We start from the raw sequence: 13,382 nt of genomic DNA, 5'->3' as shown, positions 1-13,382 counted from the left end.
TATTTCAAACTTGCAAAAATTTCAAATTTCCATTTTATCTGATTAAGACCATCTGATAAACACTGTTTTCCGGTGTTTTTATGTCAACAAAAAACATGTACTTCTGAGATTCAAGATGGCAGTGTGAGAGGTGAGACAGAGAACTCTTCCCACAACCACATACAGTATGAAAATATAGTCAATACAACAAGCCATAAAACAGCAACAGGAAAGAGGGCTGAACCAGACTGCATACAGACCTCACAAACAGAGCAGACCTCATGAAACAGGGTGAAATACCAAAGCCTTGATCTGCTGGGAACAAAGCCTTTCCCCCACCCCAGCTCACCGGCAGGAGGAAGAGAAATGGAGCATGCAGGGGGTGGAAACCTAGAACTGCTGAACACCCAGCTCTGGAGGTCTGCTTTGGAACACAAACCTACAACGTGCAGTGCTCTGGAGGTTGCTGGGTTGGGGAGCTGGGACAGGTGAAGTGCTTGAGAGACTGATATTATGACCATTTGTGGAGTATGGGGATCAACATCCGGCTGCTCTGAGACAAAGGAAAGGCAAGATGTCTGAGACATTTCCCAGCAGCCAGAGGGCTGCTGAAGGGGCAGGATTTGCATGGAGCTTGCTGTACCAGAGAAGGGACAGGCGGAAAAGGTTGTCTGGGTGCGCTCTGCTCAGCAGGTTGGGAACTTTGAGGAGATTCAGACACTCCATTTCCCTGGCTAGCTACTCAGCTCCGAGGCCCCACACTGTGATACGCAGCATGCTGTGCCTTCCTCGTGGCCTGCCAGCACCAGCTCATAAACCAGCAGTCATTGCACTGGTGTCAGGCCAGCCAGAGGGAGGCCCCACCTACAATGGCTAGAGACACAAAGCACAGAGGCTTACACCTGGGTGCTCAGCCCACTAGCTCTGACACTGGAGACAGGCACTGCAGCCGGAAAGCAGGAAACACTTCTTTCCTCCCCGCTGGCACCAGCGCCACTCCCCTGCAATCCTCAAAATCACTCCAGGGGCTGAGCAGCTACAGAGACTAAAGCTTCTTGGCACTAGAGGGTGCAACATAGAAATATGAAACATTAAAGGAACCTGGTTCACACCAAAATCTCACAAACCCCAGAAAAAGGGCCAAATGAAACTGAACTCACCAATCTGCCTGAAAGAGTTCAAAATAAAAATCATAAACATGCTCATGGAGGTAAAGAAAAATATTGAAGAACTCAGGAATGAATTTAAGACAGAGATTTTATCATTAAGATATTCCATATCTGAAATGAAATATACAATGGAGGAATTTAAAAGCAGATTAGATGTAGTAGAAGAGATGGTAAATGGAATAGAAATTAGAGAAGAGGAATACAAAGAAGCTGAGGTACAAAGAGAAAAAAGGATCTCCAAGAATGAAAGAATATTGAGAGAACTGTGTGACCAATCCAAACAGAACAATATTCATGTAATATGGGTACCAGAAGAAGAAGAGAGAGAAAAAGGGACAGAAAGTGTCATTGAGGAGGTAAACTTCCTGAATTTGGGGAAGGAGATAGTCTCTCAAGCCATGGAGTTGCACAGATCTCCCAACACAAGGAACCCAAGGAAGACAACATCAAGACATATAATAACTAAAATGGCAAAGATCAAGGATAAAGACAGACTTTAAAAAGCAGCTAGAAAGAGAAAAAAGATCACATACAAGGAAAACCCATCAGGCTATCATCAGATTTCTCAACAGAAACCTTACAGGCCAGAAGGGAGTGGCATGATATATTTAATGCAATGAAGCAGAAGGGCCTTGAAACAAGAATACTCTACCTGGCAAGGTTATCATTTAAATTTGAAGGAGGGATTAAACAATTTTCGGATAAGCAAAAGCTGAGAAAATTTACCTCCTACAAACTACCTCTACAGTGCATTTTGGAGGGACTGCTATAGATGGAAGTATTCCTAAGATGAAATAGATGTTCACCAGGGGAAATAAAACCACAGCAAAGTAGAACAATTAATTGCTAAGTAGATACAAAATCAAATCATCTACCCCCAAAGTCAATCAAGGGATAGACAAAGAGTACAGAATATGATACCTACCTTATAAAGAATGGAGGAGGAGCAATAAGAAGGGAGAGATATAAAGAATATCAGACTGTGTTTATAATAGCTCAATAAATGAGTTAAGTTAGATGGTTAGATAGTAAAGAAGCTACCCTTGAACCTTTGGTAACCACGAATCTAAAGTCTGCAATGGCAGTAAGTACATACCTATAGATAATTGCCCTAAATGTAAATGGACTGAATGCACCAATCAAAAGACACAGATTCACTGAATTGATAAAAAAAAAAGACCCATCTATATGCTGCCTACAAGCGACTCACTTCAAACCCAAAGACATACACAGACTGAAAGTAAAGGGATAGAAAAAGATATTTCATGCAACTAATAGGGAGAAAACAGCAGGAGTTGCAATACTTGTATCAGTTAAAATAGACTTCCAAACAAAGAAAGTCACAGGAGACAAACAAGAACATTATATAATGATAAAGAGGTCAGTCCAACAAGAGGATATAACTATTATAAATATCTAGGCACCCAACACAGGATCACCTACATATGTGAAAAAAATACTAATAAAATTGAAGGGGGAAATAGAATGCAATGCATTCATTATAGGAGACTTCAACACACCACTCACACCAAAGGACAGATAAACAAGACAGAAAATGAGTAAAGAGACAGGGGCACTGAACAACATATTAGAACAGATGGACTTAATGGAAATCTACAGAACACTCCATCCAAAAGAAACAGGATACACATACTTCTCAAGCGCACATGGAACATTTTCAAGAATACATCATATACTAGGCCACACAAAGAGCCTCAGTAAATTCAAAGATTGAAAGCTTCTCAGATCACAAAGGTATGAAACTAGAAATAAATTACACAAAGAAAATGAAAAAGCCCACAAACACATAAAGGCTTAATAATATGCTTCTAAATAATCAATGGATCAATGACCAAATAAAAACAGAGATCAAGCAATATATGGAGACAAATGAAAACAATAATTCAACACTGCAAGATCTGTGGGATGCAGCAAGGCTGTGCTAAGAGGAAAGTATATTGCAATACAGGTCTACCTCAGGAAAGAAGAACAATCCCAAATGAACAGTCTAAACTCACAATTACCAAAACTAGAAAAGGAAGAAAAAATGAGGCCCAAAGTCAGTAGAAGGAGGGACATAATAAAGATTAGAGTAGAAATAAATGAAAATGAGAATAATAAAACAATAGAATCAATGAGACAAAGAGCTGGTTCTTTGAAAAAACAGAAAAAATAGATAACCCCCTAGCCAAACTTATCAAGAAAAAAAGAGAGTCTACACCCATAAACAGAATCAGAAATGAGAAAGAAAAAATCATTATGGACACCACGGAAATACAAAGAATTATGACAGAATACTATAAAAAATTAAATGATAACAAACTGGATGAACTAGAAGAAATGGACGACTTTCTAGAAAAATACAACCTTCCAAGACTGACCCAGGAAGAAACAGAAAATCTGAATAGACCAACCACCAGCAAGTAAATTGAATTGGTAATAAAAAAAACTACCAAAAAACAAATCCCATGTACCAGATGGATTCACTGCTGAAGTTTATCAAACATTTAGTGAAGACCTAATACCCATCATCCTTAACATTTTCCAAAAAGCAGAAGAGGAGGGAATACTCCCAAACTCATTCTATGAGGCCAAAATCACTCTAATACCAAAACCAGGCAAGGACACCACAAGAAAAGAAATTACAGACCAATATCCCTGATGAACATAGATGTAAAAATACTTAACAAAATATAAACAAACCAAATTCAAAAATATGTCAAAAAGATCATTCATCATGATCAAGTAAGATTCATCCCAGGGATGCAAGGATGGTACAACATTTGAAAATCCAACAACATCATCCACCACATCAACAAAAAGAAGGACAAAAACCACATGATCACCTCCAAAAATGCGAAAAAAGCTTTGGACAAAATTCAACATCCATTCATGATAAAAACTCTCAACAAAATGGGTATAGAGAGCAAGTACCTCAACATAATAAAGATCATATATGACAAGCCCAAAGCCAACATTATACTTAACAGTGAGAAGCTGAAAGCTATTCCTTTAAGATCAGGAACAAGACAAGGATTCCCACTCTCCTCACTTTTATTCAACATAGTTTTGGAGGTCGTAACCATGGCAGTCAGACAACACAAAGAAATAAAAGACATCCAGATTGGTAAAGAAGAATTCAAACTGTCGCTGTTTGCAGAAGACATGATATTGTACATAAAAACAATAAAATTCCTAAACCTAAAAACCCTAAAGAATCCACTCCAAAACTACTAGATCTAATATCTGTACATAAAGAATCCACTCCAAAACTACTAGATCTAATGTCTGAATTGAGCAAAATTGTGGGATACAAAATAAATACACAGAAATTTGTTGCATTCCTATATGCTAATGATGAACTAGCAGAAAGAGAAATCAGAAAAACAATTCAATACACAATTGCATCAAAAAGAATAAAATACCTAGGAATAAACTTAACCAAGGAAGAGAAAGACCTATACTCTGAAAACTACAAGACACTCATGAGAGAAATTAAAGAAGATACCAATAAATGGAAACACATGCCGTGCTCATGGAAAGGAAGAATTAATATTGTCAAAATGGCCATCCTGCCTAAAGCAATCTACAGATTCAATGCAATTCCTAACAAAATACCAACAGCAATCTTCAACAAACTAGAGCAAATAGTTCTAAAACTCTTATGGAACCACAAAAGACCCCAAATAACCAAAGCAATCCTGAGAAGGAAGAATAAAGCAGGGGGGGGGATTATGGTCCCTGACTTCAAGCTCTATTACAAAGCCACAGTAATCAAGACAGTTTGGTAGTGGCACAAGAACAGACCCATAGACCAACGGAACAGACTAGAGAGCCCAGATATAAACCCAAACATATAAGGTCAATTAATATATGATAAAGGAGCCAAGGATATACAATGGGGAAATGACAGCCTCTTCAACAGCTGCTGTTGGCAAAACTGGACAGCTACATGTAAGAGAATGAAACTGGATTATTGTCTAACACCATACACAAAAGTAAACTCAAAATGGATCAAAGACCTGAATGTAAGTCATGAAACCATAAAACTCTTAGAAAAAAACATAGGCAAAAATCTCTTGTACATAAACATGAGCACCTTTTTCATGAACATATCTCCCTGGGCAAGGGAAACAAAAGCAAAACTGAACAAGTGTGACTATATCCAACTAAAAAGCTTCTGTACAGCAAAGGACACCATCAGTAGGACAAAAAGACATCCTACAGTATAGGAGAATATATTTGTAAATCACATATCTGAAAAGGGGTTGTCATCCAAATTATATAAAGAGCTCATGCACCTCAACACACAAAAAGCAAAAAAGCCAATTAAAAAATTGGCACAGGAGCTGAACAGACACTTCTCCAAAGAAGAAATTCAGGTGGTCAACAGGCACATAAAAAGATGCTTCACATCACTAATCATCAGAGAAATACAAATTCAAACTACAGAGATATCACCTCACACCAGTTAGTATGACCAACATCTAAAAGTCAAACAACAACAAATGTTGGCGAGGATGTGCAGAAAGGGGAACCCTCCTACACTGCTGGTGGGAATGTAAATTAGTTCAAACATTGTGGAAAGCAGTATGGAGGTTCCTCAAAAAACTCAAAATAGAAATACCATTTGACCTAGGAATTCCACTCCTAGGAATTTACCCTAAGAATGCAGGATCCCAGTTTGAAAAAGACATATGTGCCCCTATGTTTATCGTAGCACTATTTACAATAGCCAAGAAATGGAAGCAACCGAAGTGTCCATCAGTAGACCAATATATATTTAATGGAATATTATTCAGCCATAAGAAGACAAAAAATCCTACCATTTGCAACAACATGGATGGAGCTAGAGGGTATTATGCTCAGTGAAATAAGCCAGGTGGAGAAAGACAAGTATCAAATGATTTCACTCTTCTGTGGAGTATAAGAGCAAAGAAAAGACTGAAGGAACAAAACAGCAGCAGACTCACAGAACCCAAGAATGGACTAACAGTTACGAAAGGGAAAGGGACTAGAGAGGATGGGTGGGAAGGGAGGGATAAGGCAGAAAAAGGGACATTACGATTAGCACACATAATGTAGTGGGGGGTGGGGGACACAGGGTAGGCAGTACAACACAAGGAAGACAAGTAATGATTCTATAGCATCTTACTATGCTGATGGACAGTGACTGTAATGGGGTATGTGGTGGGGACTTGATAATAGGGGAAGACTAGTAACCATAATGTTGCTCATGTAATTGTACATTAATGATACAAAAATAAAAAAAACATGTGCTTCTAACAGAACAGATTTTTTAAATACTCTATTTCAGTGATAATGATACCACAAGAGTCAGTTTTCTGTATTCACCAATGGTTAATATACTGAAGTAATTTAAGGAGATATTTTAACATATGAAATATGATATGATCATATTACATTTAAATTGATCATCACCATCACCATCTTTTAGGTGTCATGTAATACGTATTTTATTATTTCTAATTCTTTTATCACCAAGTAAGTTTAGGAATTATCATCCTCAATTTTATGGACATTGAAATTGGAGCATCAACAGGTTACATAACTTGTACAAAGTCACAGAAGTACAAAAAAGCCAGAATTTAAGCCTGCATCTACCTGACTCAAAAGCCATGCTCTTTTACCCCACTTTGGGGTGCTCTTCCAGAATCACACCTTAGACTGCTGCTTTGAAACGTTTTCATTCCTAGATGCAATTCCATTAAATAAGAAAGATATCATAATGGTCACACATAAGTAAGAAGGGTATAAAATTTTTAAAGGTAAAAGAAATGAAATCACAAATGGAATTAAATTTACTTATAAAGGGAAGACAGTTGGTTTTTCTAAGTGTGTTTATTTTGGCAAATGAACAATTTATTTAAAAATCAATGGAATTAGAAAGTAAGAGTTTCATATTATGTGATACCCAATTTACAGTTTCAATGCAGAGTGTATGGTGTTTTTGTTCTGCTTCTGTTTTGGTTTTATATTATGGAAATTATAAATCGAAAACATTAATTTTTTTCAATGACAGTTAATCACATCATGAAGATTAGTGGTTATAAACAAATGAAATTATATCAAAGGATATTAGGTGGTGTTAGTCTGCTCTGACTCTCCGAACAGAATACCACAAGGTGGGTAGTTTAAACAACAAAAATTTGTTTTCTCATATTTCTCTCTGGAGGCAGGAAATCCAAGAACAAGGTCCTGGAAAACTCGGCTGCTGGTGAGACCTCTCTTCCTGGCTTACAGACCACTTAGGGCCCCGCTTTATGATGTCATTAATCATAATGACATCCTTAAAGGTTCTATCCCCAAATACAGTTGCAATGGGGGTTGGGGCTTCAACATGTGAATTTGGTGGAGATAATTCATTCCACAACAGGTAGACATGTGAAGAAACATTAAGCATATTATTTCAAGCACAATGATATGAAATTTATTATAAAACATAACACCCAATTACATAATATTTTTATAATATATGCCACATGGCATTGTTATGGGCTGAATTATGTCCACCCCAAAAGACACAGGTTGAAACCCTGAGCCTCAGTACTTCAGCATGTGACTATATTTAGAGGTAAGACCTTTAAAGAGGTGATCAAGATAAAATGATGCCATTAGGGTGGGCCGTAATCCAATCTAAGTGGTGTCCTTATAAGAAGATGAGATTTGGATGCACAAAGGAAAGACCATGTGGGGACACAGAGAAAAGGTGTCCCCTTTGCAAGCCAAGCAGAAAGGCCGCAGAAGAGACCCAATCTGTCAACATCTTTATCTTGCACTTCCAGCCTCCAAAACTGTGAGAAAATAAATTTCTGTGGTTTAAGTCTTCTAGTCTGTGCTATTTTGTTATGGCAGCCCTGGCAAATTAATATAGGTATGATGAAATAAATACCTTAATAATTGAAGTCATTTTTAAGAGTTCATAGTGAAATATTATAAAGTTCAACACATAACTTTCACATTACATACCTCCCTTTCTCCAACTTGACCCTTTCTCACTGGTTACAACTTCTGTCCTGGAATACAAATCTTTTATTTTTTTTTCCTTTATCCCTAATTTTTATACCTCACAGATTTTTTTCATTCTTATACGACTGTCCTGGGACCCAATTTCAAAGTATTATTCCACTCACCACATAAGCTTGAAAAGCAAAACTCTGTGAAAGACAATGCTAATCAATAAATATTTAATGGCCCTCAGTGTTAGAGGTGCCAGTTGAATGGGATATGCTTCCTGTCCTCAACACGCTCATGAATTAGTGGATTCACTGAATCCTGGATAAATCAGTGGGGTTGAAAATAATTTCCATAGTTACACACAGCTGTGACGTTTTCCTTAACTGATACAGTTTCTCATTTTCCCACCCAGATTGAGGGTAGAGGAGCAGGGAGAAAATGTAGACTTGAATGTTCTTGGATCTTACTCTCTTTTAACCTGAACAGACTCCTAATTTGTAAAGAGTTATTGTATAGTAGTCGTGTTCTTTGGGATAAACAAACAAAACTTCAGTCCTCTCTATCCTCCTACAAGATGGCATCGAGGAACAGGTAGTTATTGTTTAGTAAATAAAGCTTCAAATTCAGGTTTCCTTCTTTCATGAGTCTCTTGTAAAAAGCCATGTACCTAATTTTCATATTTTAATTTGATGTTATTTCATAAAGGCTGGATCTCCAAATTGTGTAAGGCCTCTCTGCCAGCCCTGCATTTGGGCTTCCGTGAGGTAGGTGAGAGGTACTCTTGTATCTGTACATGCAGGCCTGTGACTGCTTTTCTGGATCCTCAGTCTCTCTGGAAAGGACTCCTCTCTGCTTGGAGCCTAGGTGCGATGTGGGCCTCTGCTGCTGGGGCCTGAGATGGTGGTCTTGTGTCTCTCCTGTTAGCCCCATCAAGGTGGTCTTGTGTCTCTCCTGTTAGCCCCATCAAGGACTAGGAGGTCCCAGATACCTGGCTCAGGCACTCCCCAGTCCTCAAGATAGTTGTAATTTGTACTGTGGCTTCAGAGCCAGCCATATCCTTCTGCCCTTTCAGTGGAGTCCCTCTCATTTACTCAGGCTCCATAACAGGATGCCTAGGTCTTAACTCAGCCAAGTTTGGTGACCTAGAAACTTCCAAATTCCCTCCAAGCCACAAGAAACTCAAGCCAGATTTGGCTATTGACATGATAGTGACAGCCTAAGAAATGAAGAAAAAATATTTCCTTCAGTACCATGTCTAATTTTTAAGACCACAGTATTGCTAGAGACTGAAACATTCTGATCTGGAAGAAAACAAAAAACAGAAAATTGAACACAGATTCTTTCATTTGCATTTGTGTTCTGAAAGTCCTCTTCTTACCCTCCACCCCACCCCTGCTAAGGTAGGTGAGCATCTCTGACCAACTGTGGAGCAGATTCCACAAAGAAGTGAGAAGTAACAGATAAAAACAAAGTAATATATTTCAAAACACATTAACCTTATTACATAAAAAACCACAAGTAACAAATGCCATCTTAGTGGTATAGAAGCATGGAAGATGGAATAATAACACTGCTTATGGATATGGGCAGTTTCAGCAGATAACAGTACTATAAACGTAGGCAAAAGAAGTTATATAAATTCACCACCACTCCCCTCAGACTTCTAATGAACACTGATTTTCCATTTCTTGGCCAGTCATCATTTAATCTGTGCAGAGGAACACAGATGGAAGTATTTTTCCTATCTTTCTATCAACCATTTATGGCAATTTTCACATGCTTATTATTTTAATATTAAAAGACTTTTTAACTATGTACTCTAAAAGTTCTCATTATCCATAACTTGAGGTCATACTAACAGTGATCTGAGGAATAAACTTATTGTTTTCATCCCTTTTTGTTTAATGGATTTATATATTTGCCTTATATGAGGATTCTCAAAATTAGGTCATGGGCCAGAAATATCAGCATCACTTGAAACTTGGGATAAATGCAAATTAACATCATAGACTATGTGGGTAAGGGCTAGAGCCTGTTTATTCCAGTGATCTGGATGCGTGATAAAGTTTCAGAATGATTATCTTAGATTATAAATTCAGAGGCTCATGAAATGTTATTTTCTATTATTTTCCAAGGTATATATTACATGGTTACATATGTAGTGGAAACTTAGTAACTATTTTCTAGAAATACAAATAATATCAAAGTCTGTCTATCTCTGTACCCATCTACTTACATATCTATCCAAGCCATAATTACATGTTTTAATTAGCACACCCATGATATCTTACTTGAGAAAGTCAAGAAGTGAAGAATGTTGCAAATGAAGCTGAATCACCCTGTCAGTGTAATCCATAGGTAAAGACTGACTTGAATTAATTCCAGGTGGCATTTTTCCACTCAAGTGGAGCACCACATCATAAATTGTCTTATTATATTTGGAAAAGGCATTGTGTCTGGAATATTTTTTGGATGACGAGGTTGATGAGTCGAATTGTATTTTATACACATCCCTGTGGGGAAACAAGTTAGAAACTTTATTTGAATTTCAAAATGTTTTATTATAGAAAAAAAACCTGTTCAATGACTAAATAAAATTCTATTTAAAATCAATTCAGAAATTATAAAATTCACTTTATTCAGGAATAAATATTGCATTTGTTAAATATTTCATTTGTTAGTAAAAATCAGACTTTTTAATCATCCCAGAGTTTTCCAATATCTTGTTTCAAATATACATCATTACCTATTGCTGCAACTGTCAAGTCTGAAAGATTGGCTTAGACCTTGATTTAAAAATGTAAGTGCTTTGGAGAAACAGTACAAAGGTTAAATCCGAGATCCATTTCCTTCTAGCTGTGTAAGAATGACAAGTTATCTAAACTCACTGAACTAATTTTGTAGACTATAAATGGGAGATAATAATGCCTACAGTAGTTTTTAAGACAATTTTAAATATTCATTACACATGTATATACAAAGATAAATTTATACGTATTTTCTCCATATTTGCATTGTAATACTCAGAGGCGCACATCCTGCACATTGGCCTTATGAGTGGGTATCCTCATTTTAAAGTCCACAGAACTACTGTTCCCATATAGTTCTCCATTCTTTAAATAAAACAATACAATTTCTATTTCCTGATACCTCTTGCACCAAGTTGCAAAGCAAACTAATTTTAAGTGAAGTAAAACATTTCAACCAATTCTTGCTGTCCATTGTTTATCTTATATTTAATACTATACAGTTTGCTAGCAATCAAATTGCCCAATGGGCCATTTTGAATGGCAGTTCTGCAGTTTGGCAGCTTGTAGATTCTATACCATATATTACAGGAAAATGTACATTGATTTAGTTAAGGGTTTGAGAACCAATGTTCAAACCCTGGCTCTGTTATCATATGACTTTATGGAAGTTATTTGACTTTCCTTGTTCCTCAACTTCCTCATAAGTCATATGTATAATAGAGCTAGTATACTGTGAAGTTAATAACAAAGCAAACAAATACTTCATGGAGAAAACTAATAACCACATAGGCCTTAAAATGTTTCTACAAAAATTATTAAGAAGATAAGTGGTCTACCCAGAATTAAAATGTAACCAGACAAAGACTAAAAAAGAAGGATAAAAAGCAATGAGATGAATACAAATGGAAAGAAACAATAAATAATCTAAGCAGACACACAAGGGCCCCAGATAATCTCACTGTAAGACACAGATTTTAAAGTAACTGTATGCACTATGCTTAAGAATGAGAATTTTGTTATTGAACTATAAATTACATTAAAAATGACCAAATGGAAAGTTTAGAAATAAACAGATCCAATAATAAAATTAAGAGGGCAATGGATGTGTGTAATAGCAGACTAAATCAGGTGAAGAGAGAATTAATGCATTGGAATACAGGCCATAGGATAGTATCCACACTGCAATATAGAGGGACATGTAAGGTCCAGCATTTCCACTTTCCCTGTTAACATGCATGGCTTCAGTAGAATTCATGGCTTACCCAGGACTTTAAGCTTCACTTGATCTGAAACACTGCATTTAGCCTATAAACATTTGGATTACATAACCCTCTTCAATTCTAGACTACTGTATCCTTAATATTGAATGGATCTGACTAACCACAGGTACTTGTAGAATCCAGCATAAAGCCAAAGACAAAATTGCCAAATGGTGAAGTTCATGTTTTTCAAGAGTTAAAGTTTCCTAAATCCTACTCTGATCCCCCAGTGATTGGCAAGTGGCATAGTGCTTAAGAGTTCTAGGTATGGGGGAGGAATGCTTGGGTTCAAATCCTGGCTCTGCTATTTACCAGCTGAGTGATCTTGGAGAAGTTACTTATGCTCTCTCTGCTTTAGTTTCTCATCAGCAAAATGGGGATAATAATAATACCTATCTCACAGGGTAATTATAAAGAGTAAATGAATTAATACCCATACAGCATATACAATAACGCCTTGTTCATAGTGAGTGTCCAGTATATACTAATCATTATCATTAATAAAATATCACCACAAAGATATTTTTAAAGAAACAAGATAAGAGAGATATTGCAAAATAAGTTCAGCAGGACATGGGATATTAGACTGTGATAATGAAAGTAATAACAGAAATGAGGAGTCATTAAGCTGGGACTATAATAAACAGAAGAGTAAAACTGCAGAAAACTACGAGAAGGAAGGGCAACTTCCTGTTCAGGATACTAAACTGAACATATGTGCTTATTTTCTCTCCCTCTCAAAATATTCATGTAATGTCAGAAAGATTGGGGAAAGGGAATCAACCTGTAAACACCACTGAAATTACTGAAAGGACCATTAGTTTACCAGAAACCTTGAAGAATATCTATAAGACAGAGAATAGATGGCACTTTATAGAGGAATAAATCAAAATGATGGACCGCAGGGCAGTTAGCTACACAGGAAAGGAAATCTATTTTTCCTGAAGGAACATAAGAAAAGCACCAAGTTTAGAGTTGGCAGATACAGAGGAAGTGTCCTGTGGCACAGTAATCATGGTGATTAGTGTAAGTACTCTCTGAAGAAGAGATGTTTGAGAAGGCATGCATCCAAAACACAAAAACTGGATGCTATTATGAAAGAAAAAGACAGAAGGAAGAGGAAGGAAGGATGCATCCAACATGGAATAAAGAGATACATTTACAGACCTGAAAATTAAGCAGACAATTCAAATTTGAAGAAAAAGTAAACCATAAAGTAAAAAATCAGCATTAAATGATTTAGAAAA

At 36.8% G+C, this 13,382-nt stretch overlaps 1 protein-coding gene across 1 annotated transcript in view; it reads right to left on the bottom strand.

Annotated features, from left to right (window-relative positions):
- Positions 1–13,382, bottom strand: part of CFAP47 (cilia and flagella associated protein 47) — a 489,967-nt gene that overhangs the window by 308,322 nt on the left and 168,263 nt on the right. The window contains exon 31 of the mRNA XM_073227718.1: positions 10,418–10,639. Coding sequence (XP_073083819.1) covers positions 10,418–10,639 — 222 coding nt within the window. The remainder of the gene's footprint in view (positions 1–10,417; positions 10,640–13,382) is intronic.

This window comes from Manis javanica, chromosome X (assembly GCF_040802235.1).
Source record: "Manis javanica isolate MJ-LG chromosome X, MJ_LKY, whole genome shotgun sequence".
NCBI classification, from domain to species: Eukaryota; Metazoa; Chordata; class Mammalia; order Pholidota; family Manidae; genus Manis; species Manis javanica.
Note: the sequence above shows the minus strand (reverse complement) of the source record. Positions and strands in the feature narration are given on the sequence as shown.